A 25,095-nucleotide genomic window follows, 5' to 3' on the forward strand; every position below is an offset into this window, starting at 1 on the left:
TAAATTGGGGAAGGACTGATTACAATATCATTAGTCAGGATTTGGCAAACAGACTGGGAGCAGCTACATGCAGGTAAGTCTACATTTGGAACCCGGGAGTCTTTTAAAAGTAGTATAGTGACAGGTTAGGACCAGTGTGTTAATAGGGAGGTATTAGATGTTTTAGTGGGCATAAAAGCACACAAATCTCCAGAGCATGGTGAGATGTATCCCAAGCTGCTGTGGGAAGTGGGAGAGGAGTTTGCTGGTGCCGTGGCAAGGATATTTAATGCTTTGCTGACCACAGGTGAAATACAAGATAATTGGAAGATGACTAATGTGATTCCTTTGTTCAAGAAGGGCAGCAATAATAGGTAGGTAAGTACACCCCAGTTAGTCTGATGTCAGTGGCAGGGAAATTTTTGGGAGGGGAGAAACTCCGAACAACAGGAGCAAAAACTGACAGTGGAGGGTTGTATTTTGTGATTGGAAGCTTGTTATTGGTGATGCACCACAGGTTTTGGTGCTGGAGTGTTTGCTGTTCGTTATGTACATTAACAACTTAGATGTGAATGTGGAAGGTATAATTAATAAGTTTCAAATGACACCAAAATTAGTGGTGCTAGGAGGATGGTCTCCAGCTACAGTCTGACATACATTGCTGCTAAATCGAGCAGAGCAATGACAGATGGAATTTAATCCTGAATAATGTGAGGTGATGCATTTTGGGGAGCCTCATAAAGGTAAGATGTACACAATGAATGGTAGGTCTACAGCGAGTACTGAGGAACAAAAGAATCTTGCTGTACAAGTCCAAAGATCCCTGAAGGTGTCAGCTTAGGTAAATAGATTGGTGAAGATAGTATACTTGGGTACTTGCCTTCATCAGCCTGGCACACAATATAGGAGAAAGGAAGTATTAATACAACTTTGTAGAACATTGGTTAGGCCACAGATCGAATATTGCATGCATTTCTGATCACACTATATTGGAATGATGCAGTTACAGTGGTGAGGGTGCAGAGGAGGTTCATTGAGATGTTGCCTGGAACGTAAAAACTGAGGATAGACTGGATAGGCTGGGTTGTTTTTTTTGTGGAGCAGAGGATGCTGAGGGAGGATATGATTATACAAAATTATGAGAGGGCATAGATAGGGTAGATCATGAGAATCTTTTCATCATGGCAGACTTGCTTACGACCATAGGCCATAAATTCTTCAGGAGGAGAGTAAGTGGCTTAGAGGGGATGTGAGGTGAATGTTTTTCACCTAGAAGATAATAGAAATATGGAACATATTTCCTGAGAGCATGGTGGAGTCAAGAACTCTCTCAACATTTAAGAAGCTTTTGGATGAGCATTTGAATTGCCCGGTTATGGAGGGTGCTGGTGTTGGGCTTGGGTGGACAAAGTCAGAAGTTACACAACGCCAGCTCATAGGCCACAGCTTTATTTGAAATTGCAAGCTTTTGGAGCGCTGCTGCTTCTCATGTGAAGTGTAACTTTACCTAACAAACAAGCAGCACTCCAAAGCTTATGATTTCAAATAAACCTGTTAGACTATAAATTAATGTTGTGTAACTTCTGACTTAAAATGCCAGGGCACTGTTGGTTATGGACCAGTTGCACATAAGTGGCATGAGTATAGTTTGATGTTTGTTGATTGACACAGTCATGGTGGGCTGAAAGGCTTGTTTCTTTGCTCTATGCCTTTGACTTTAACTGGTTAAACTTCAGTGATAATCTATTGAGGCCCTCTTCAACTTTCAGGCAATTGACTGATAACTGTTCCTGACTCTGTCAGCTGAGACAGATACCTTATTAACCTTCTAACTAGACTACTGAATTTTAAACTCGTGAAATGGAGAAAGTAAAGACAGATTTACCAGTTCTATTTCCTCGCTGTTCTGAAACCACCAAAATACATGCTCACTCGGGCTGTCTGTCTTTCTCTGGATGTGATCTCTCCTTCTTGAATGTGCAAAGCTTACTAATCATGCACGTTCAACAGATTTTCCAAATCCAGTCAAGCTATGATCTGGGTTTATAAAGGATCTGTGAGAAGTGTAATTGGGTTTGGGGTCAGTTTGTTATCTAGAAATTAGACTAGGTTTTTAATAGACAAATGTTTCCTGAGTAACACTTAACTGCAGTGGAATCATTGGTGTTCTCTGATTTGAATGTATGCCTTCAAGAGGGTCCAGGCTCAGGGAATTTCCCATCAGAATCTTCAATTTCCCTTGTAATCCCCTTGGAGTCTGCTACATTGGGATTCCACAGGGTCCCGATGCATAACTCTCATCTGTGCTACAGAAATGACTCTCAAGCAATTGGAAAATCTTGGCCAATTATATGACAGACTGAAGAAAACCCAGATGGTTCGTCTTTGTCCTTCAAGTTCCTGAGCTGTCCTCTCCCCAAGCCTGTACCATTATCATATGTTGGGCAGCACTTAACACCTTCCATTTTACCCCTTTCAGACCCTAACATTCTCACAGAATACTCTCCATCACCACAGGACTTGAAAAATGGGTTCTAGTAGAAGCCTGTGGTGTACCTTTATTTAACATGAGGACCTGAAGTGCATTTGTTGTACATGTAATCTTGATGGGTTGGTAGTGAGAGTTCAGTGATGTAGCACACAACAATGATGGGCACTATCTTGTTGCAGGCTATTGCTGCCTTAACAGTTGCCTGTTGTCCCAGAGAAAGCTTATTTGATCTTACTTTGGCTGGCACCTAAACCCTTAGCCCATTTCTGCTCGCCTTGGATCACCCTACCAAAAGCAGGGAACTCCTGAGGGCATCGGACAGCGATTCATTGGAGCATACAGACCACTTTCCATCATGTAATGGTGGTGATTCGTGAAGGGCTGCCTATCTTTGTACCGCTAAGTGGAATGGATAAGAAATATACTGTTCCGTGCCCTGAAACAATCAACATTTGTTCATGAGATTTCATAAGTCGATAGCATGCAAACACTGCCAAATGCTTTAGGTGGAGTAAATCCCATCTTCCTCTGTAACAGCCTAACTTCTAACTCTCCATAAATAATGATGTAGCTAACTGCTAGAATTGGTAAAGGGGAAAGTGTTTGTATAATTGGCAAGTTTTCAGAATCTTGAATGTGCTTTAAAATAATTTGTTACACATGTATAGCCAAATGGATGTTTGGATGTGCAAAAGTCTATACTGGGACAAATTGTAATAGTTGAAAGATCTCTTTGTGAACTCAAAACATACCACATCTCATTTAATATATCTTCCAGTTCCATGCTGAGACATGTCTGTTGTGTGTGCATGCAACTTGTATAAGTTCAAACCGTCAAAACTGAGGGGTGGCCAACAAAATGTACTGTTACAAAGCATATCAAGATCTTATCAAAACATATCAAGTATCAACACAATTGAATTCAGCACTGAGACATTGCATTAAAGGCACATTGCCATGCTATTAGTGCATGAGGGCAGTTTTTGACATTGTGCATGAATAGCACACCACATGATTGAGAAATCAACTTTTTGCCCCTGTTTGTAAACAAAGTATCTTAATGTGTAGAATAAAACAAAATTTGACATGCAAACAGGATCTGATCAATGTGTCGCAAAGATGTGGACCTGGATCCTGGATTTTTTTTTACAAAAATGATCTGTCAACATTGAGAGTAAGGGGAGTTGACTTTATTCTTTAAAAATTTTGAGTTTTAATAAGATGTTGTGGATTGTCATAGCTGCAATGTTGAAATTCATCACAGCTGTCAAAATGTGAGCAGAGTTTTTGGATCAAGTAATTGCATGTGGATTGGCCTGAAGTCACCTCAGTGAGATAAAAGATCCTAATAAAGACTTTCTATAGCCATAAAGCTGAAAAACAGATTTTCTGATGAAAAGTCAAAAAGTGAATCATAATGTTCCTCCTTCAAAGATGCTCCTGGATTTGCTGAATGTTTCTAGCATTTTCTGATTTTCTTTTTTCTGATTTCAATCATCTGCAGCATTTTGCTTTAGAATTCTCAAACTATTCTACAATGGTTCAAAATCATTTTTGTCAAATATTGAGTTGTACTTTATAAAGACTGACAGGAGATGTTAATGTTCTTTTACTGCAGTTGTTTCCAGCTGGAAGCTGAAGAATATAAAGGTTCTGCCTCATGAAAGAGGACTGCAAGTCCTCTGGGAGCCACTGAAAAATGTATCCAAGAGACCTGTGGATCACTATACTATTACCTATGGTAAAACTCTGGAAAACCTCAAGTTCATTAAGGCAGATGAAGACAAACAGTCTTTTATATTAGAGGATGTAGGTGAGTGGGTTACTGATATTTTGTGATGTGAAATAGAGATACCAGCCATATGTCTTTGAATTCCTCAGACCTCCAAGTTTTATTAGAATTGAAATAGTGTTGCTTTCAGATTCTATAAGTTTCATGCAGTTTTGACAACTCACTGATGTAAGCCATATGTTCCAGAGCCTGGAGAAGTTTATTTTGTGATGATGACTGCAGAAAGCCATCATGTTTGCAGTTCTAATTGTACAGCTGGTAAGTTGAAGGTTCTCCTGACCTTTCTACAATTGATAATAGAAAACAAGCAGAAAATAAAACACCTCTTTCTTCAAGATTCTATTCCAGATGCAAAATTCATGAACAAATTTCTACTTCATTCCAGCCATTCTGACTTACCTCGTGTTTGTTTTTCTATATTTGAATCATATTTACTACTTCTGCAGAGTTTGAAGCTTGCTGTTTTAGTCTGATAGAAGCAGATACAATAGTAATGTTTATCACCTCCCCTGGAGCACTGTGTTCCAGTCACCTACAACCTCTGTGCAAAACACTTTCCTCATACGTAAATACATGAATAGGAAAGTTTTGGAAAGATATGGGTAGGAGCAGGCAGCTGGGGACTAGTTTAGTTTGAGATTATGGTCGGCATGCACTGGTTGGACTGGAGGGTTTATTTCCACGCTGTATGACTATTTCCTTTTAAGTATTACCCCCTCAACTTAAACCTATGGTCCCTAGTATTTGACATTTTCGCCCTGAGAAAAAGACTGACAGTTCACTCTAGCCAGGTCTCTGAAGTATATAAAATTACTAATAGGTCCCACCTCCGTCTCTGTTCATCCAGCTTCACACTTTGTTATCTTGGATTCTCCAGCATCTGCGGTTCCCATTATCCCCATTATCTCCAATCTGTGCAGTCTTCTTCTCTGCCAGTTCACATCAGATTAGCTCTTTACTCCACCTCCTTGAAGGTTATGAATGGACCTTAGTGAACAGGAGACAGCTCTTGAAGATCTGACTTTTCACTGCCCAGTGAAAGTTTTAACAGTATCAAAGCGACCAGTTCTGTTAGCTCACTGTTGTAAGGATCATCAGGCATCTGAAGATCCAATTCTAGTGTCTGGACCAGGCAGATGGCACCTTCCAATGCCCTCCTGTAAGCAGCTTATCATTTGTGGTAGCCTCTTGTGTTCTCCATAATAATACCCTTCAGAGAACTACAGAGCTTCAGGGCTGTGAGACCCAGAAAGGAAACAGCACATTAGCAGAAAAGCAGGAGGAGCTGGCGGCAGAGGAAGGTCACACTAAACAGAGAGGTGTCTGGTTGCCTAGTGAAGTGACTGGCACAGCTCCAGTTACAAAGGGTTTGTCAGAATGAATGAATATTGAGGGTGAGGGGATTGGGGTCCTTATTCAGAAATGTTTCAACTGACCCTTGTTGAACCAGGTTGAGGTGTATGGCATGGAATAGAGCTTAAGATCCCTGTGATTTCCAAATGCGCAGAAGGCACAGCCTGGATCACTTAATTGCTTACTACCAATGAGGAAGGATGTGTCCCTAGAGATTTAACCCTCACTGAGGATTCTGTTACATCTTTTGTCACCTTGCGACATTTTTCATTCCAGTGTTATGGACCAGACTGGGATCCTGTAAAATATTTTAAGGAGACAGCCTAGACCCTAACAATTTCTCATTTTTAAGGCAATTGTAAAGTGTCTTGTTCCAGAGGCAAAAATTACTCAAATGGTAAGCAAAAATGCAATTTATTTAAGTACTGTAGATAAAATACAACCAAAAAAAGTGGAATCTAGAATAACAATTCTGTTGGAAAACTTAGCTCAATAATAGATACCATAACTATTACTAATTAACTGTTCTAATGCAGTAACATCTCAGACACACCCTTTGACAAAAAGGCAAAGTCAGAAAACCAGGTTTTTTTTCATAGGTAACCCGATACAAATAGAGTCAGAGAAACCCCAGCTTCTGGCTGTAACTGAGAGCGGGCAAACACTTCACACCCACGATAATTGCTTAAAGCTAAACCAAAAAACTAAATGAAAATTAGAAATCCTGGTCTGTGAGAGCTAGCCACACCTTTCCAGGTCAGAAGTCAAACAACACAAGATTATAGTCCAACAGATTTAATTGAAATCACAAACTTTTGGAGCGCTGCTCCTTCTTCAGGCGAAGTAAGGAGAAAGACAAAGGCACAGAATTTATAGGCAGAGAGATCAAACGATCATACAAATGGAATGAGTGGCTTGTTGACAGGCTGAGTTATAAGTCTTTGCAGGTGATCAAGTGTCAGACAATATGAGTAAAATGTCAACAGTTGAATAGCAAGTGTGAAGGGATGACCTATAGTCGGACTAATTGAGACAGAGATAAGTACAAAAATTAAAAGTAAGGTGGTGTTGGAGACATTCCAAATGGCTGGAATAACATGCTAGGTATAAGAGTCACATTCTGAGGGTCTAACCAAAGTAACAAGTAATCCAAAACTGTACAAACACTTGAAGAAGACGCAAGGCTCAAAGTTTGTTTTCAAATATACCTGATGGACTATAACCTGGTGTCGTGTGATTTCTGATCTTGTCCACCCCATTCCAACACTGACACCTCCACATCAAACTGACCTTTTACCCACTCCTCTGAATGTCCAACTGCTTTTCTTCCTTTGGAATCTATCTCCACCTATGATTTACTCCTCCTCCTGCCCACCCCTCACCCTATCTTCTACATAAATACAAGCCTTTTCCTAACTACCATCGGTTCTGAAGAAGGGTAGACTTGAAATGTTAACTCTTCTTTCTCTCCTTAGATGCGGCTAGACCTGAGTTTTTCCAGCAGTTTTTCTTTTTGTAACATTCTGGTAAATCTCCTCTGCATTCTCTTCAATGCAATCACGTCCTTCCAATACTACCCTGCCTACCTGTCCTCTCATCTTCATGGATCTATGGACTTGTACACCTTGGATTGTTACTAGTATTTGAATTACAGAGTTGTGATAAGGTGTCTCATTTGGATAGAAAACAGGTCCCATTTTGGCCATCATGTCTTAGAGAAGGAGAACCTCTTGGATGGATGTTTTAAGGTTTTTTTTAATGGCAGCAGCCATTTGCTTTATTTAAAAGCAAAATACTTCAGGTTGTTGAAATCTAAAATAGCAACAAGGAATGCTGAAGAAACTCACCAGGTCTGGTGGTAGGGACAAGTACTGTTAGCACTTTGAATCCACTATGATTCTTCTTTGTAACAGAAAAATTGGAAAATGTTTGTTGTTGTGCCATAAACAGATGGGGAGGAGGAGCAAATAGAACAGATTGCCTGTGTCTTTTGTCCAGGGCACTCAGTGATAATGCTGGTAAGGGATGGTAGTGATGGAAAATAGGTGTAAATGTTAACTGTAAAAAGGTGAAAATCAGACAAGTCTGCTGAGAAGAAAGCCACCAACAAGGCAGGAACAAGACAAGGCCAGTGTAGGGAGATGGAAGTAAGAAAAAAGAGTATAGAGATTATATTCCTGAAGTTGTGGAACTCAACATTGAGTCCTATGGTCTCCAAAATGTCTACGTGGAAAATGGGATGTTTTTCCTCTAGGTTGTATGGAAAACTGTAGCAGATGGAATACTATGTGCAGTTTGGAAAGATGAGTGCGCACTGGAGAGGGTGCAGAGGCGATTCACCAGGACGTTACAAATGCAAAAGTGGAATTGTTAACCTGGGAGCAAGGTGATTTAATGAAATGGTGAGCAATTGAAAGGTTGAAGTCATTCCTACAGACAGAGTAGAGATCTTCTGCAAAGCAGTTTCTCAATCTGCATTTGATCTTGCTAAAGTAAAAGAAACCACATTGTGAGTAGTGAATGTAGGGTGAATCTGAAACCAGGAATTAAGAAGGCTAAAAAGGGACATGAGATATCTTTAGCAAAAATGGTTAAGGAAAACCCCAAAGCCTTTTATTCATATATAAAGAGCAAGAGGCTTCCTAGAGAAATGATTGGCCCACTTAAGGACAAAGAACAGAAGTTATGCATTGAGTCAGAGAAAATGGGTGACATTGTTAATGAGTACTTTGCATCGGTATTCACCAAGGAGAGGGGCATGACGGAGGTTGAAGTTAAGGATAGATGTTTGATTACTCTAGGGCAAGTTGGCATAAGGAGAGAAGTAGCGTTGAGCATCCTAAAAGGCATTAAGGTGGACAAGTCCCCAGGTCCGGATGGGATCTATCCCAGGTTTTGAGGGAACAGAGAGAGAAAATAGCCGGGGCCTTAACAGATATCTTTGCAGCATCCTTAAACACGGGTGAGGTCCTGGAGGACTGGAGAAGTGTTAATGTTGCCCCCTTGTTTAAAAAGGGCAGCAGGGATAATCCAAGTAATTATCGACTGGTGAGCCTGACGTCAGTGGTAGGGGAGCTGCTGGAGAAGATACTGAGGGATAGGATCTATTCCCATTTGGAAGAAAATGGACTGATCAGTGAAAGACAACATGGTTTTGTGCAGGGAAGATCATGACTTACCAACTTGATAGAATTTTTTGAGGATACGACAAAGTTGATTGATGAGGGAAAGGCTATAGATGTCATGTACATGGACTTCAGTAAGGCATTTGATAAAGTTCCCCATGGCAGGCTGTTGGAGAAAGTGAAGTTGCATGGGGTCCAGGGTGTGCTAGCTAGATGGATAAAAAACTGGCTAGGCAACAGGAGACTGAGTAGTAGTGGAAGGGCGTTTCACAAATTGGAGATCTGTGACCAGTGGTGTTCTATGGGGATCTGTACTGGGACCACTGTTGTTTGTGATATATGTAAGTGATTTGGAGGAAGGTACAGGCGGTCTGATTAGCAAGTTTGCAGATGACACTAAGATTGGTGGAGTAGCAGATGGTGAAGGGGACTGTCAGAGATTACAGCAGAATATAGAAAGACTGGAGAGTTGGGCAGATAAATGGCAGATGGAGTACAATCCGGGCAAATGCGAGGTGATGCATTTTGGAAGATCAAATTCAAGGGCGAACTATACAGTAAATGGAAAAGTCCTAGGGAAAATTGATGAACAGAGAGATCTGGGTGTTCAGGTCCATTGTTCCCTGAAGGTGACAACGCTGGTCAATAGGGTAGTCAAGAAGGCATACAGCCTGCTTTCCTTCATCGGTCGGGGTATTGAGTACAAGAGTTGGCAGGTCATGTTACAGTTGTATCAGACTTTGGTTTGGCCACATTTTGGAGTACTGCATACAGCTCTGGTCGCCACATTAGCAAAAGGATGTGGACACTTAGGAGAGGGTGCAGAGGAGGTTCACCAGGATATTGCCTAGTATGGAGGGTGCTAGCTATGAAGAGACCTTGAGTAGATTAGGATTATTTTCATTAGAAAGACGGAGATTGAGGACTACAAAATCATGAGGGTTATCGACAACGTGGATAGCAAGAAGCATTTTCCCCAGAGTGGGGGACTCAATTACTAGGGGTCATGAGTTCAAAGTGAGAGGAGGAAAGTTTAAGGGAGATATGTGTGGAAAGTTCTTTACGCAGAGGGTGGTGAGTGCCTGGAACACGTCAGCGGAAGTGGTAGACACAGACACGTTAGCGTCTTTTAAGATATATCTGGACAGGTACATGGATGGGCGAGGAGCAAATGGACACAGACCGTTAGAAAATAGATGACAGAGGGTCTCGATCGGCGCAGGCTTGGAGGGCCAAAAGGGCCTGTTCCTGTCCTGTAATTTTCTCTGTTCTTTGTTCTTTGTTCACAGGTTTTGGAGTAGATTTGTAGCTCGGGTTGTAGGTGTTGAGGTTGGTTGCCTCACTGAGCTGGTTTGTTGTTCCACAGACATTTCATTACCCTGCTGGGTAACATCATTAGTGCAGCCTGCAGTGAAGTGTTGGTGTGTTTTCCCACCTGGTTTTTAAACTCTGGGGTCCGTTGAGCTGGATTGCCTCACCTTCGGTTTTCCTTTGGAATGTACACGGCGTCAAGTTCTGTGTGTTCATTGATGGCTTTCTTCGTGGAGTACCCGGCTTCTAGGAATTCCCGTGTCTGTCTCTGGTTAGGTGTCCCAGGATTTTAGTGTTGTCAGAGTTGAGTTGGTGGTCCTCCTTATCCATGTGGATTTAAGATGAGTGAGTATTGGCCATGTCGTTTTGTAGCCAGTTAGTGGTTATGTACCCTTGTAGTTAGTTTCCTTCCAGTTTGTCCGATGTAGTGTTTCTCACAGTCTCCTCAGGGGATCTTATAGATGACATTGGTCCTGTCCATGGTGGGGAGTGGGTCTTTAGTTCGGGTGAGCAGTTGTCGTAGGGTTGATGCGGGCTTGTGTGCCACTCTGATGCCCAGCAGTTGTAGGAATCTTATGGTTAGTTCCGATGTGTTCCTGATCTCAGCTAGTGTGATGAGTGTGTCGGAGCGTGTAGTATCTTCCGGATGCTTTTCATGTAGGCATGTTCTGACCCGTGAGTAGGCTCAAGGGACCAGATGGCTGCCTCCTGTTATTTCTTATGTTCTACAGTTCTATTGAGACTGTGTTACTTTCAGTGCTTTTCTTTAAAAGAAATCTAGGTTCCTTTCTAATACTAATCTGTTTGGGATTGCTTCACATCTTAAAGTACTCTGTCTCTGACAGCATCAATGATTTTGTCTTTGAATTCACAGAATTCTGCTTGTATCTTGAAAACTGAAGCAGGCTGGGAGATTAATTCACCATGATGCTGGTTGTGTTTGGGGAATCTAAAGCTTTCAGCAATCATCAATGATTTTGGTGAAAAATGATTATATATGATTCCTCCTTTCTCTTTTTATAAGTTTTGGAACTTTGTTTCTTTGGCATAACAGACTCATCAGGAGGTTAGACTATTTTTCAACAACACTCAGGAATATAAGGACAAATATATCTTGTTCAATTTTAGCTTGAACAAAATAATGAAATCTCTGTGGAGGGATTCCAGCTTTCTGTACTTTCATCTCACAATCCTGAGGCATAAAAAATTCTCGCTATTTGTTAATTTGAAAAAGATAATGGGCCCACCTGGCACAATGTAGCACAAGTTTGAGCATGACACTAAAACTATCAGATATTAGTGTAGAAATTAAGCCATTCAGCCCATTGAGTCTGCTCCACCATTTAGTCATGGCTGATAAGTTTCTCAACCCCATACTCCCACTCTCCCCGAAACCCTTGATCCCTTGACAATCAAGAACTTATCCATCTCTGTCTTAAATATGCTCAATGACCTGGCCTCCACAGACTTCTGTGGCAGAGAATTCCATAGATTTGCCTTTCTCTGGCTGAAGTTGCTCCTTATTTCTGTTCTGAAGGTCTTCCCTTTACTATAAGGCTGTGGTCTCTTCTACCCATGGAAACAACATCCCAACATCCAATCTGTGTAGGCCACTCAGTATTCTGTAAGTTACAATTGGATTCTCCCTTCTTCTAAACTACATCAAGTATTAACCCACTGTCCTCAAACACTCCTCATAACTTAAGCTTTGGGAATATTCTTGTGAACCTCCTCTGAACCCACTCCAGGGCCAGTACATCCTTCTTTAAATATGGGGCCCAAAGCAGCACACAGTACTCCAAATGAGACCTGACCAGAGTCGTAAAGAGCCTCAAAAGTACATCCCTGCTTTTATATTCAAGTGTCTCAAAATTAATGCCAAAGTTGCATTTGAACAAAGCACAAAGAAAATTACAGGCCCTTCAGCCCTCCAAGCCTGCGCTGATCAAGATCCTCTGCCTAAACCTGTCATCTATTTTCTAAGGGTCTGTATCCCTTTGCTCCCTGCCCATCCATGTACCTGTCTAGATACATCTTAAAAGACACTATCGTGTCTGTGTTTACCACCTCCGCTGGCAACGCATTCCAGGCACCTACCACCCTCTGCGTAAAGAACATTCCACGCATATCTCCCTTAAACTTGCCTCCTCTCACTTTGAACTCATGATCCCTAGTAATTGAGTCCCCCACTCTGGGGGGGGGGGGGGGAAGCTTCTTTCTATCGACGTTGTCTATACCCCTCATGATTTTGTAGACCTCAATCAGGTCCCCCCTCAATCTCCATCTTTCTAATGAAAGTAATCCTAATCTACTCAACCTTTCTTTATAGCTAGTGCCCTCTGTACCAGGCAACATCCTGGTGAACCTCCTCTGCACCCTCTCCGAAGCATCCACATCCTTTTAGTGATGTGACCAGAACTGTACGTAGTACTCTGAGTGTGGCCGACCCAAAGTCTTATACAACTCTAATGTGACCTGCCAACTCTTGTACTCAATACCTCGTTCGATGAAGGAAAGCATGCTGTTTGCCTTCTTGACCACTCTATTGACCTGTGTTGCCACCTTCAGGGAACAATGGACCTGAACACCCAGATCTCTCTGTACATCAATTTTCCCCAGGACGTTTCCATTTACTGTATAGTTTGCCCTTGAATTAGATCTTGCAAAATGCATCACCTCGCGTCTGCCCAGATTAAACTCCATCTGCCATTTATCCGCCCAACTCTCCAATCTATCTATATTCTGCTATAATCTCTGACAGTCCCCTTCACTATCTGCTACTCCACCAATCTTTGTGTTATCTGCAAACTTGCTATTCAAACTACCTGTCCCTTCCTCCAAATCATTTACGTATATCACAAACAACAGTGGTCCTAGCACAGATCCCTGTGGAACACCACTAGTCACAGGTCTCTAACTTGAGAAACTCCCTTCCACCACTACTCTGTCTCCTGTTGCCTAGCCAGTTTTTTTTTATCCATCTAGCTAGCACACCCTGGACCCCATGCAACTTCACTTTCTCCATCAGCCTGCCATGGGGAACCTTATCAAATGCCTTACTGAAGTGCATGTATATGACATCAACAGCCTTTCCCTCATCAATCAACTTTGTCACATTCTCAAAAAATTCTATTAAGTTGGTAAGACATGACCTTTCCTGCACAAAACCATGTTGTCTATCTTTGATAAGTCTATTTTCTTCCAAATGGGAGTAAATCCTATCCCTCAGTATCTTCTCCAGCAGCTTACCTACCACTGACGTCAGGCTCACCGGTCGATAATTAACTGGATTATCCTTGCTACCCTTCTTAAACAAGGGGGCAACATTCACAATTCTCCAGTCCTCCGGGACCGCGCCCGTGTTTAAGGATGCTACAAAGATATCTGTTAAGGCCCCGGCTATTTCCTCTCTCTGTTCCCTCAAAACCTGGGTTAGGTCCCATCCGACCTTGGGAGTTGTCCACCTTAATGCCTTTTGGGATACCCAACACTTCCTCGCTCCTTTATGCTGACTTGACCTAGAGTAATCAAACAACTATCCCTAACCTCAACATCCATCATGCCCCTCTCCTTGGTGAATACCGATGCAAAGTACTCATTAACAATGTCACCTCTTTTCTCTGACTCAACGCATAACTTCTGTTCTTTGTCCTTAAGTGGGCCAATCCTTTCTCTAGTTTCCCTCTTGCTCTTTATGTATGAGTAAAAGTCTTTAGGATTCTCCTTAACCATGTTTGCTGAAGATATCTCATGTCCCCTTTTAGCCCTCTTAATTCCTCATTTCAGAATCACCCTATATTCCTGATTATTCTTGCAAAGCTTCATCTGTCTTCAGTCACCTAGCCCTTGTGTATGCTTCCTTTTTCCTCTCGGCTAGTCTGACAATTTCACCTGTCATCCATGGTTCCCTAATCTTGCCATTTCTATCCCTCATTTTCACAGGAATACGTCTCTCCAGCACGCTAATCAACCTCTCTTTAAAAGCCTCCCACATATCAAATGTGGATTTACCTTCAGACAGTTTTTCCCAATCTACCTTCCACAGATCCTGCCGAATTTTGGTATAGTTGGCCTTCCCCCAGTTTAGAACTCTTCCTTTTGGACCACTCTCAGCTTTGCCCATGAGTATCGTAAAACTTACGGAATTGTGGTCACTATTTCCAAAGTAGTCCCCTACTCTAATTTCAACCACCTGGCCGGGCTCATTCCCCAACACCAGGCCCAGTATGGCCCCTTCCCGAGTTGGCCTACATCCATACTGCTCTAGAAAACCCTCCCGGATGCTCCTTACGAATTCTGTTCCATTTTGACCCCTAACTCTAAGTAACTCCCAATCGATGTTGGGAAATTAAAATCTCCCATCACCACCACCCTGTTGCTCCTACACCTTTCCATAATCTGTTTGCATATTTGTACCTCTATATCCCGTTGGCTGTTGGGAGGCCTGTAGCACAGCCCCAACATTGTTACTGCACCCTTCCTATTTCTGAAATCTGCCCATATTGCCTCACTGCTCGAGTCCTCCATAGTGCCCTCCTTCAGTACAGCTGTGATATCCTCTTTGACCAGCAATGTAACTCCTCCACCCCTTTATCCCCCTCTCTATCCTACCTGAAGCATCTATACGCTGGGATATTTAGTTGCTAATCTTGCCCTTCCGTCATCCAAGTCTCATTAATAGCAATAATGTCATACTCCCAGGTACTAATCTAAGCCCTAAGTTCATCTGCCTTATCTATTACACTTCTCACATTAAAACAAATGCACCTCAGACCACCTGTCCCTTTGCGTTCATCATCTGCTCCCTGCCTACTCTTCCCTTTAGTCACGCTGACTTAATTATCGAGTTCCCTACAGGCTATAGTTACTACCTCCTTTCTGTCCAATAACCTGTCCAATATTTGGTTCCCATCCCCCTGCCACATTAGTTTAAACCCTCCCCCATAGCGTTAGCAAAAGCACCCAAAGGACACTGGTTCCAGTCTGGCCCAGGTGTAGATCGTCCGAGTTGTAATAGCCCCACCTTCCCCAGAACCGGTCCCAATGTCCCAAAAATCTGAACCTCCCTCCTGCACCAACTGTCAAGCCACGCATTCATCTTGACTGTTCTTTCACTTCTGCTCTGACTAGCACATCGCACTGGTAGCAATCCTGAGATTACTACCTTTGAGGTCCTACTTTTTAACTTGGCTCCTAACTCCCTAAATTCTGCCTGTAGGATCTGCTCTCATTTTCATCGTATATCATTGATCCCTATATGCACCACAACAACTGGCTGTTCGCCTCCCCCTTCAGAATGTTCCACAACCGATCTGAGACATCCCTGTTCCGTGCACCTGGGAGGCAACATGCCATTCAGGAGTCTCGTTTTCGACCACAGAACTGCCTGTCTACTCCCCTTACGATTGAATCCCTAATGACTATAGCCCTTCCACTCTTTTTCCCGCCCTTCATAACTACTCATTCAATGTGCAAGTTTACTTTGAGTGAATTGTGGACTAGAAATCTCTTTGCTCGTCAGACTTCTGAATTTTCTCCTCAATTACAAAATAGTTCATAGTTTCATTCTTCTGACCAAAGTACATGGCCTCACACTTTCTCATGTTGTACTCCATCTTGCCACTTCTTTGCCCACACTCCAAACCTGTCCAAATCCTCCTCCAGCCTCTCTTCTTCTCTCCCCCCCCCCCCCCCCCCCCCCCCGGCCAGTACTACCTGTCCCTCCACCCACCTTTGTACCATCTGCAGACTTAGCCAAAATGCTCTCAGTACCTTCATCTTGATCATTATTGTATAAAGTGAAAAGTTGTGGTTCCAACACTGCCCTTTGTGGAACACCACTTGTCACCGGCTTCCATCCTGAGAAAGACCCTTCTAACGTCACTCTCTGCTTTCCACCAGACAGCCAACCTTGTATCCATGCTAGCACCTTGCCTCTAACACCATGAGCCCTTATCTTACTGAGCAGTTTCCTATACGGCACCTTGTCAAAGGCCTTCTGGAAGTCTAGGTAGATAACATCTATTGGCTCTCCTTAGTCTAACCTGCTTGTTACTTCCTCAAAGAATTCGGACAGATTTGTCAGGTATGCCCTCCTCTTGATAAAGCCATGCTGACTTTGCCTTATTTTACAGTGCACTTCCAGGTATTCAGAAATCTCATGCTTCATGGTGGACTCTCAAATCTTACCAATGACCAAGATTAGGTTAGTTAGCCTGTAATTTCCTGTCTTTTGGCTCACTCCCTCTTTTAACAGGGGTATCACGGTAGCAATTTTCCATTCCTCTAGGATCCTCCCTGACTCTTAACAATTCCTAAGAGATCATCATGATTATCTCCATTATCTCTCCATCTATCTCCTTCGCAATCCAAGGTCCTGTCCATCTGGTCCAGATAACTTATCCCCACCATCAGGCCATTCAGTTTTTCATTGGCCTCCTCCTCTTCCCCCCAGACTTTCTTGAATTTTTAGGATATTACTAATGTCTTCCACTGTGAAGGCTGATGCAAAGTAATAATTCAGTTCCTCAGCCATTTCCTTGTTCCCCACTACTATCTCTCTAGCATCATTGTCCAGCAGTCCCATGTCCACTATTGCCTCTCTTTTATCCTTTATATATCTAAAGAAACTCTGTGCTGCTGGTCCACCCATGACAGCTTCCTGCTGACTAGATTGCTTTTCTCGTTTAAATGCAAGGTCTTTCTGAGGCTGCATGCTTTCTTCCCCACCCCCCACCGATTCTATATATCGAGCTCAAAAGATTTCCCCTACTTACTCAGTGTTTCTTCAGGATGGAGCACGTGGCAAGCTTGTTCTGCACTGTTCTCTTCCTTGGAATGAATTCCTTTTTTAAAACTGCCTGTAGCTGTCTCATCATCTTCTAAGCACTTCCGAGATCTGTAGTGGGGAGTGTGATTCTTTGCTTGATGAATCAATGTGAACCCCAAAGCAATTTTAATCCTTGTTACTGTTTTATTTTTTCTGTTGTGTTTCTGAGAATCACTAGGGGCCAGGGCACTTTATAAAGCAAGAAATTTTATTAAGGAGGTAGTCACTCCAAACAGGAGCAAGCTCGACTAAACTTCTCCCCTCTAAAATGCCTAATGGTATCAGCATGTCATATGGTCAGACTTTTAACGTGATCATCCGACGTGCTTACATGTACAGCAAGCATGTTGGGGAACCAGCGAGAAAGAAGGCTCATCTAGCTTTGATATTGTTTCATATGACACCATTAATTAATTGGTCAAAGTAAAAGCCTCTCTAGGTATAAACAATCATAATATGGTCAAATTTTACATCAAGTTTGAAATGGAGAATAGTGGATCTAAGAAGAGTATCTCCAACTTAAATCAGGGCAACTACATGGAAATGAAAGGTGAATGAGCTGAAGTGAAAATTGAAAGTGCTGGACAAACTCAACAGTTCTGGTATTGGTGGAGAGAAAAATGGTTTGTATTTCAAGTCCAATGTGACTCTTCCATGGAATCCAAGTGATCTTGATATTATATTGATCAGTCAGTAGAGAAGCAATAGCAAACATTTAAAGGGGTACTCTAGGGTACTCAAAATAACTGCATTCCTACTATAAGGAAACATTCCAAGAGAAGGGTCCACCATCCATTATAAACTAAAGAAGCTCAGGAAAGCATCAACCTTAAGGAAAAATAACACAGAATTGCATAAGAGTCGGTGGTTGGTTGGATGACTGATCAGAATACTCAAAATGGCAGGGTTTAAGGTTAATCTGGACAAATAAATTAAAGCATGAGAGAAAGCTAACCAGGTTAGCATAAACTGATAGTGGGAGTCTCTACAAGCATCTAAAAACAAAAGTGTGAGTGAAAGTTGATCCTCTGGAGGACAAGAATGGGGTGTTACAGAAATGACAGATGTATTGAATAAATATTTTGCTTCTGGCTTTTTAAACAAAAGGACAAAAAAAAATTGGTTAAGTTTTAATCACTGTGAAAACAGTATTTCACCCAAGAGTTTTGAAGGAGGTGGCCAATAAGGTAGTAGATGCGTTAGTGTTAATTTTCCAAAATTCATTAGATTTTGGGAAGGTTCAATTAGACTTGAAAGTTGCAAATATAAGTCCTCTAGACAAGAAAAAAGAGAAGCAGGAAACAAGAAACAATAGGTCAGTTAGCTTGAAATGTATTCGGGGGAGACTATTAGAACAAAGTATTGGGTGGGTTATAACTGGGCATTTGAAAAACCAAATGTAATCAGGAAAAGTCAGCATGGTTTTGTGCAATCAATTCATCAATTGTTCCTTCAAGGTGAATTGTCATCAGCTAATTAGAATTCTTTGTAGAACTAACATGGACTGTAGATAAAGAGGAGTTTATTGGTGTACTGTATTTGGATTTCCAGAAGGCACTTGACAATCCTATTGTGTTAAGTAGGAGCTCAAGGAGTAGGTGGTAATATATTGGCATAGGTAGAAAATTGTCTGATGAAGAAATAGTAAAAATAAATGGGTTTAAAATACATAACAAGAATGCAGACTGATACTGATAGGTTAAATGAGTGGAGAAAAGTCTGCAAGTTGGAGTATATTGTGAAAAAAATGTGAAGTTCAATTTTTGGCAGGAACAATAAAAAAGCAGAGTATTACTTAGACTTCAGAATCCCAAGCTACAGAGAAATCTAGATATTCCAGTGCATAAGTCATAAAAAATTGGTAAGCAGGTACTGAACAATGAGGAGGTTAATGGGATGATATCCTTTATGACAAGAGAAATTGGGGTGACATGATGTCTCATTGGTTAGTATTGCTGCCTCACAGCACCAGCGACCCAGGTTCGATTCCAGCCTTGGGTGACTGTGTGGAGTTTGCACGTTCTCCCAGTGTCTGTTTGGGTTTCCTCCGGGTGCTACGATTTTGCTACCACAGTCCAAAGAAATGCAGACTAGGTGGATTGGCTTTGCTAAATTTCCCATAGTGTCCAGGGACGTTTAGATTAGGTGGGTTAAACATGGGAAATGCAGGGTAGGGGAATGGATCTGGGTGGGATGCTCTTCTGAGGGGCGGTGTGGACTTGTTGGGCTGAATGGCCTGTTTCCACACTCTAGGGATTCCATGAAATTGAACATATGAGTAAGAATGTTCTGCTACAGTTACCCCAGCTTGTATAGTCTAAATGGTGTAGGTCTCCTCATTGAAGGAAGGATATAAATGTTTTGGAGACAGTTCAGAGGAGTTTTACTGGATTGATAACTAGAATGAGTGAATTATCTTACAACGAAAGATTAATGAAACAAGCTCAGCCTGTTGCAAATCCAGAGAAGTGAGGAACGATCTGAAGTTTAAAAGTCCTGAATGTTTTTCAGATGGAAAGAATGATGATTCTTGTAGAGTCCAGAGTCAAAGGGCAGTGTTTTAAAATTTGGGGTTGCCCTTTTAGGACAGAGGAGGGGAATTTTTTTTGACGGCATGTTGTCTGACTTTGGAACTCTGTCTCAGAAGGCAGTAGAAGTGGAGTCATTGAACATTTTAAGGTAGATTCTCTTGCTTAACAAGAATCTTAAGTTTATCAGGCATTAATGGCAATATGGAATTTGGAACACAAACAATCTTACCAATTGGCCTAGTGTTGCTCTTCATTCATGTGTTGGTATCTTGCAACATAGCATTATCAATGTATTTAGAATATAATGGAAAGGCAAATTAATCACAAGCAAATTGTAGTTGTTGGAAACAGAAGACAATAAAAGCACGGTAGCACAATCTGCTGTGGGGATCTGCCTTCTGACCGGTTACACTCCACCATTCAGTTCAAGAGCAGCTACGGATAGTCAACAAATGTAAATCAGCAAGTACCTACATTCCTGTGAAAATGAATAGAGAAAACCAACCTGTACCATAGGGATCAATGATGGGCGTCCCAATAAATCATGATATATGCGTGATGCAGATGAGGCCCTTTGACCCATCAAATCTGCTTTGAGCTATCTATGTTAATCTCACTTTACAGCACTTGGCCCTTGACTTTGAATGGTATGACATGTCAAGTGCTGATCCAGATATGAGTTAAAAATTAAGATTTCCTCAATGACTCTCCCAGGCAGTGCATTCCAAAATTTCCTCAAACAAAATATGAGAATCTGGGGGATGAAAAGAAAGTTTTGATGAAACGAAGATTGGTCAGAGGGTTGACAGGAAAGAAGAAGCACTTCAGATAGGATTGGCCAGTTGGGCAGATCAGTGACAGATGAAATTTAACCCTGATAAATACAAGGTGACTTGAAATGGAGTAATAGGACAAGGCAGTACTCTACGAATGGCAGGAAGCTCAGAGGAACAGAAAGATCTTTGGTTTCTTGCCTACAGATCCCTGAAGGCAGCAGGAAGATTTATTATAATATCAAGATTTATTGGGTAGTTAAGAAGGAATGTGAGCACTTGTTTCTGTCACTCATGGTATAGATTATAAGAGCAGGCATTATGTTGGAGCTATGCAGGACTTGGGTTAGGCCACAGTTCTGGTCCCTTTACTACAGGATGGGTATGATTGAACTGGAGGGGGTGCAAAGAGGTCTTACGAAGATGTTGCCTGAGATGGAGCATTTTAATGATGAAGAGACACTGGATAGGCTCTGCTTGTTTTCTTTAGAGCTGATGGGCTGATCTTACTGAGGTTTGTAAGATTGAGAAGAGTGGACAGGGTAGCTGGGAAGCAGTTATTCATCTTAGTCAAAGTGTCAATATCAAGGGGGCGAAATTTGAATGTGAAAGACAGGAGGTTGAGAGAGGTTTTGAGGAAATTCTGAAATGCATTGCCTGGTAGGCTTGTGGAGGCAGGAAATCTTAATTGTTAAAGGGTGTGGATCATTATGGAAGTGTCATAACATTCAAGGGCCTCACAGCACTTAAGACATGGTGAACAGAGTAACTCGCCATAATGTTAGTGAATGTATTGCAAAAATCCCTATGCCATAGCATTGCGTTTTATTGAATTGTTTAACATTACATAAACTTGCAAAAAGTGAGACTGGACCTACTGGTTCACATGGTTGTCATGAACAATCTAAAGCCACATTCTTGTAGAAACAAAAAAAGAGTTCAAATCGGTTAGGGAAAGAATAAGCTGGAGCTTTTTCATAGGAGCGTAGGATGTTGGTGGTCACCTTTTTATAGAGGTTTACAAAATCAAAACTAGGAAGCATAATTTTAAGATGAGGAGAAAGATTTAAAAAGAACCTGAAGTGCATGTTTTTCACACAGTGATTTGTATGTATAATGAACTTCCACAAAGTGGTGCTCGCAGGTATGGTTATGACATTTAAAAGACATTTTGACAGATATGTGAGTAGAAAAGGTTTGGAAGGTTATGGGCCAAATGCAGGCAGATAGGAAGCTTGGTTAGCATCAAGAGATTGGGCTGAAGGGTCAATTTCTCTGCTGTATGACTCAATAAATCTGGAAAATTCATCTCTGGTCCTTATGAGCCAAACCCTATTTAGGGGACACTGGTATACTGTGATTAATACCATCCCTTTTATGAGAAGGTTAGAGGTCCAGCACAAAGTCCTTGCCTTCCAGTATAACTGTGAGCTGGATACGTTCAGCATTGCAAAAATGACCTGATGAAGGGCAATTAACTGGCTCAGTCCTGATACTTACAAATAATTTAATCTAGATTTCCTCTTCAGCTGCGCAGCCGTCAATTTCATGACATCTTTAACAAAAAACAATGCCAGTCGCCTCTGTTGCCTTTGAAAAAAGCTGCAGATTAGATCCCTGGCCACTGTCTGAGACTGACTCAAACTGTGAACAAAACTTGAATCCCATTTGACCCCCAGGTGAATTTCTGATACAATCTTCCCATCACCAAAGCCAAAACCAATTGCAACTCCTTAGCATCACGTTTCCAAGTCTACTAAAATTTGCATCCATACTGAACTATTAAAGTATTTTCTCTGCTAATGTCCCAAAAACCACACCCAACAAACTTCAGCTTCTTAAAATCACTGTTGTCATAACTGAAGTTGCACCAAGTTCCACTTGCCCACTTGTTATCCCAGTGCTCACTGACCTAATAGTCTCTTGTTTTAGCAAACTTAATTTTAAAATTCTCTTTGTGTTCTTACCTCTGTGTGGTTTCATCCTTGGCTATCTTCTTTTTTAAGTCCGATAACCCCAAAGTATTTCTGTTAGTCTAATTCTGACCTCTTGTGTACTCCTAATCTGACATTCCAGTGTCCTGAGTTTGATAATTCTGTCCTTTTTTTTTTAAGGAATCAACTTGTTTTGAACATTTAGTCTCTTTCCTGAATGCCTCCCATTGAATTTGCTGATGATTTACCTGTAAGTATCTGTTTTCAATCCTCTTTACCTGGAGTTGGAAACAGCAATTTGAAGGTCGGAGTCTCAGATCAATGGGAAGCATTCAAGGAAAAAAGGAGTGAGGGTTCAGAGTAAGTGTCATCAATATCCAACTTCCTTTATCATTTGATGTTTTTGCAGCTGTCAGAAGTTGTGTTGTGCTTGCATCTATTGCAAAGGCCTCCTTCAGATAAGTGTCATAGAAGCATAGAATTATACAGCATGGAAACACATCCTTTGGTCCAACTAGTCCGTGCTGAAAATAATCCCAAACTAAAGTAGCCCCACCTGTCTGCTCCTGGCCCATATCCCTCCAAACCTTTGCTATTAATGTACTTATCTTAGCATCTTTTAAATGTTGTAATTGTGCCCATATCTTCCACTTCCTTACATGTGAACCACCCTCTATGTTTAAAAAAAAATGTCCCTTTTAAATCTCCCTTGTCTAACCTTAAAAAAAAATGCCCCTATTCTTGGAATCCCCACACTAGGCAAAAGACACCTACTGCTAACCCTACCAGTACCACTCATGATTTTATAAACCTCTGAGGTCATCTGTCAACCTCCTACACTCCAGTACTAAAGCCTTTCCTTACAATTCAAATCTTCCATACTCGGCAGCTACCTGGTAAATTTCTTCTGAACCGTATCCAGCTTAAATCAAACCCTTTCTATAAATGGGCAGCCAGACCTGGAAGGAAGACTCCAGAAAAAGTCTCACCATTGTTCACCAACGTCAACATGACTTTGCAAATAATCTACTGAAAGAACTGAACAATGAAGGCAAGTGTGCTAAATGCCTTTTTAATCATCCTGTCTATATGTGATGCAAATTTCAAAGAATTCTGTACCTGAACCCCAAGGTCTGTCTTCTACAACACTACCCAAAGCCCTGCCATTAATTGTATAAGCCCTACCCTTGTTTGTTGTAACAAAATGCATACCTTGCATTCATCCACATTGAATACAACTGCCATTTTTCAGCCCATTGACTCATTTGATCAAGATCCCTTTATAATCTTGAACCTTCTTCACTGTCTACCACGCCAATAATTTTGGTGTTGTCCACACACTTAATAACCATGCCTTTACATTCTCAACTAAATAACTTATGTGATTGACAAACAAAAGAGGACCCAAAGACGGTCCCTGTAGAACACCATTGCTGTCAGGCGTCCGGTCCAAAAAACAAGCATTCACCACCACTCTGTCTTCTGCTATTAAGCTAATTATCCTCAACCTTATCTGCCAATACGATCTCATTACCCCTCCGTGCTTTCCAAATTTCTTTCTCAAGAATGCCTCTACACGGTTTTCTTTAAAGGTTCATTTGAATCAAGTTGTCTTTATCCAAAATAAGATTCTCGTTTCATAAGAATTATGAAAATAAGATTCATCCATTGGTCCTTAATCTTCCCAGCTTTACCCTTCACTGTCAGGAATATAATGCCTCTGAACTCTCATCATCATACTCTTGAAAGCTTCCCACTTGTCAGATATCCGTGTGCTTGCAAACTGAGTACTCTGATCAACTTTTGAAAGTTCTTGTCTCTTACCATTAAAATGTGCCTGACTCCAGTAAAAAGTTTTTTAACTTTTATGGAAGGCCTACCCTTTTCTATAACAATTTTAAAACTAATAGAATTACCATGTTTAGACCCAACATGTTCTCCTACTTCAGTACCTGCCCTGCCTTACTGCCCAAAAACGGTCAAGAAGTGATTTGATCCATGATTACCAAAGCTAGACCCCTCCCCATTACATTTTGTCTAATATTTCTGCAGAACTTACAATCTTGTCCTGACCATCTTGCAACAATCTCTGTGCATCAATTTCCAGGTTGTGATTGTAAATACATGCATTTGCACGAAGAGCATTTACTTTTGCCACAAATGTAACCAGTCCAGAAAGAAATACTAAAGCAAAAGGACAGCTTCTATCATCATGTTTTATTATTTATTCATGGGATGAGAGTGTCACTGCCTAGGCCAGCATTTATTGCCCATCCCTAAATTGCCAGAGTGCATTAAAATGTCAACCTCGTGTAGGCCAGGCCAGGTAAGGATGGCAGTTTCCTGCCTAAAGGGCATAAGTGGACCAAATAGTTTTTCCTCTTGGCAATCAACAATGGTTTTGTGGTCATCATTAGATACTTAGTCCCAAATTATTATTAAATTGTAACTCCACCGGGGTTTCTGGATTAATAGTTTAGCAACAATACCAGTCTACTTACTTTATCTCTTTTTAAAATGAACCCCCCGAGATAACTCCAAGTTGTTTACTAACTGAGATAACAAGGAGTAGAGCTGGATAAACATAGCAGGCCAAGCAGCATCAGAGGAGCAGGAAGGCTGACGATTCGGGCCTAGAACCTTCTTCAGAAAAATACTAACTGCCTGTCAAAGGAGACACAGTGACAATACCCCTCTGCAAAAGAAATAGCGCAGAGTGCATCTCACTTTTTTTTTGGATTTTTCTTGGTTTAACTACTTTATGTACTTAGGTTTCCCTTTACCTGTCATGCCTAAAGTATAATTTCTGTCTTTTTGTTTGCTTTCCAATTATTAATTAGAACACTTTATTAAATGCAGATTGTGCAATATTATGTGGCAACTTATCCTATCATCTTATTTATTTTTATAGGAGCCTGATATAATTATTAATGGATGTTAATGTATCGTGCACAGTATCTATGTCTTTCTCCCACTT

The 25,095-nt window shown here is 41.3% G+C and overlaps 1 protein-coding gene across 4 annotated transcripts in view; it reads left to right on the top strand.

Annotated features, from left to right (window-relative positions):
* fndc1 (fibronectin type III domain containing 1) overlaps nt 1–25,095 on the top strand; it is a 336,789-nt gene that overhangs the window by 107,211 nt on the left and 204,483 nt on the right. For 2 of the 4 annotated variants that reach the window (XM_059648478.1, XM_059648479.1), the window contains 2 exons: nt 4,089–4,283; nt 4,449–4,520. The exons of 1 other annotated variant lie outside the window; for it this stretch is intronic. In XM_059648478.1, the coding sequence (XP_059504461.1) occupies nt 4,089–4,283; nt 4,449–4,520 (267 nt within the window). The remainder of the gene's footprint in view (nt 1–4,088; nt 4,284–4,448; nt 4,521–25,095) is intronic. One more of the 4 variants, XM_048536000.2, reaches the window with a different exon arrangement.

Source organism: Stegostoma tigrinum, chromosome 9, assembly GCF_030684315.1.
Source record: "Stegostoma tigrinum isolate sSteTig4 chromosome 9, sSteTig4.hap1, whole genome shotgun sequence".
Lineage (NCBI taxonomy): Eukaryota > Metazoa > Chordata > Chondrichthyes > Orectolobiformes > Stegostomatidae > Stegostoma > Stegostoma tigrinum.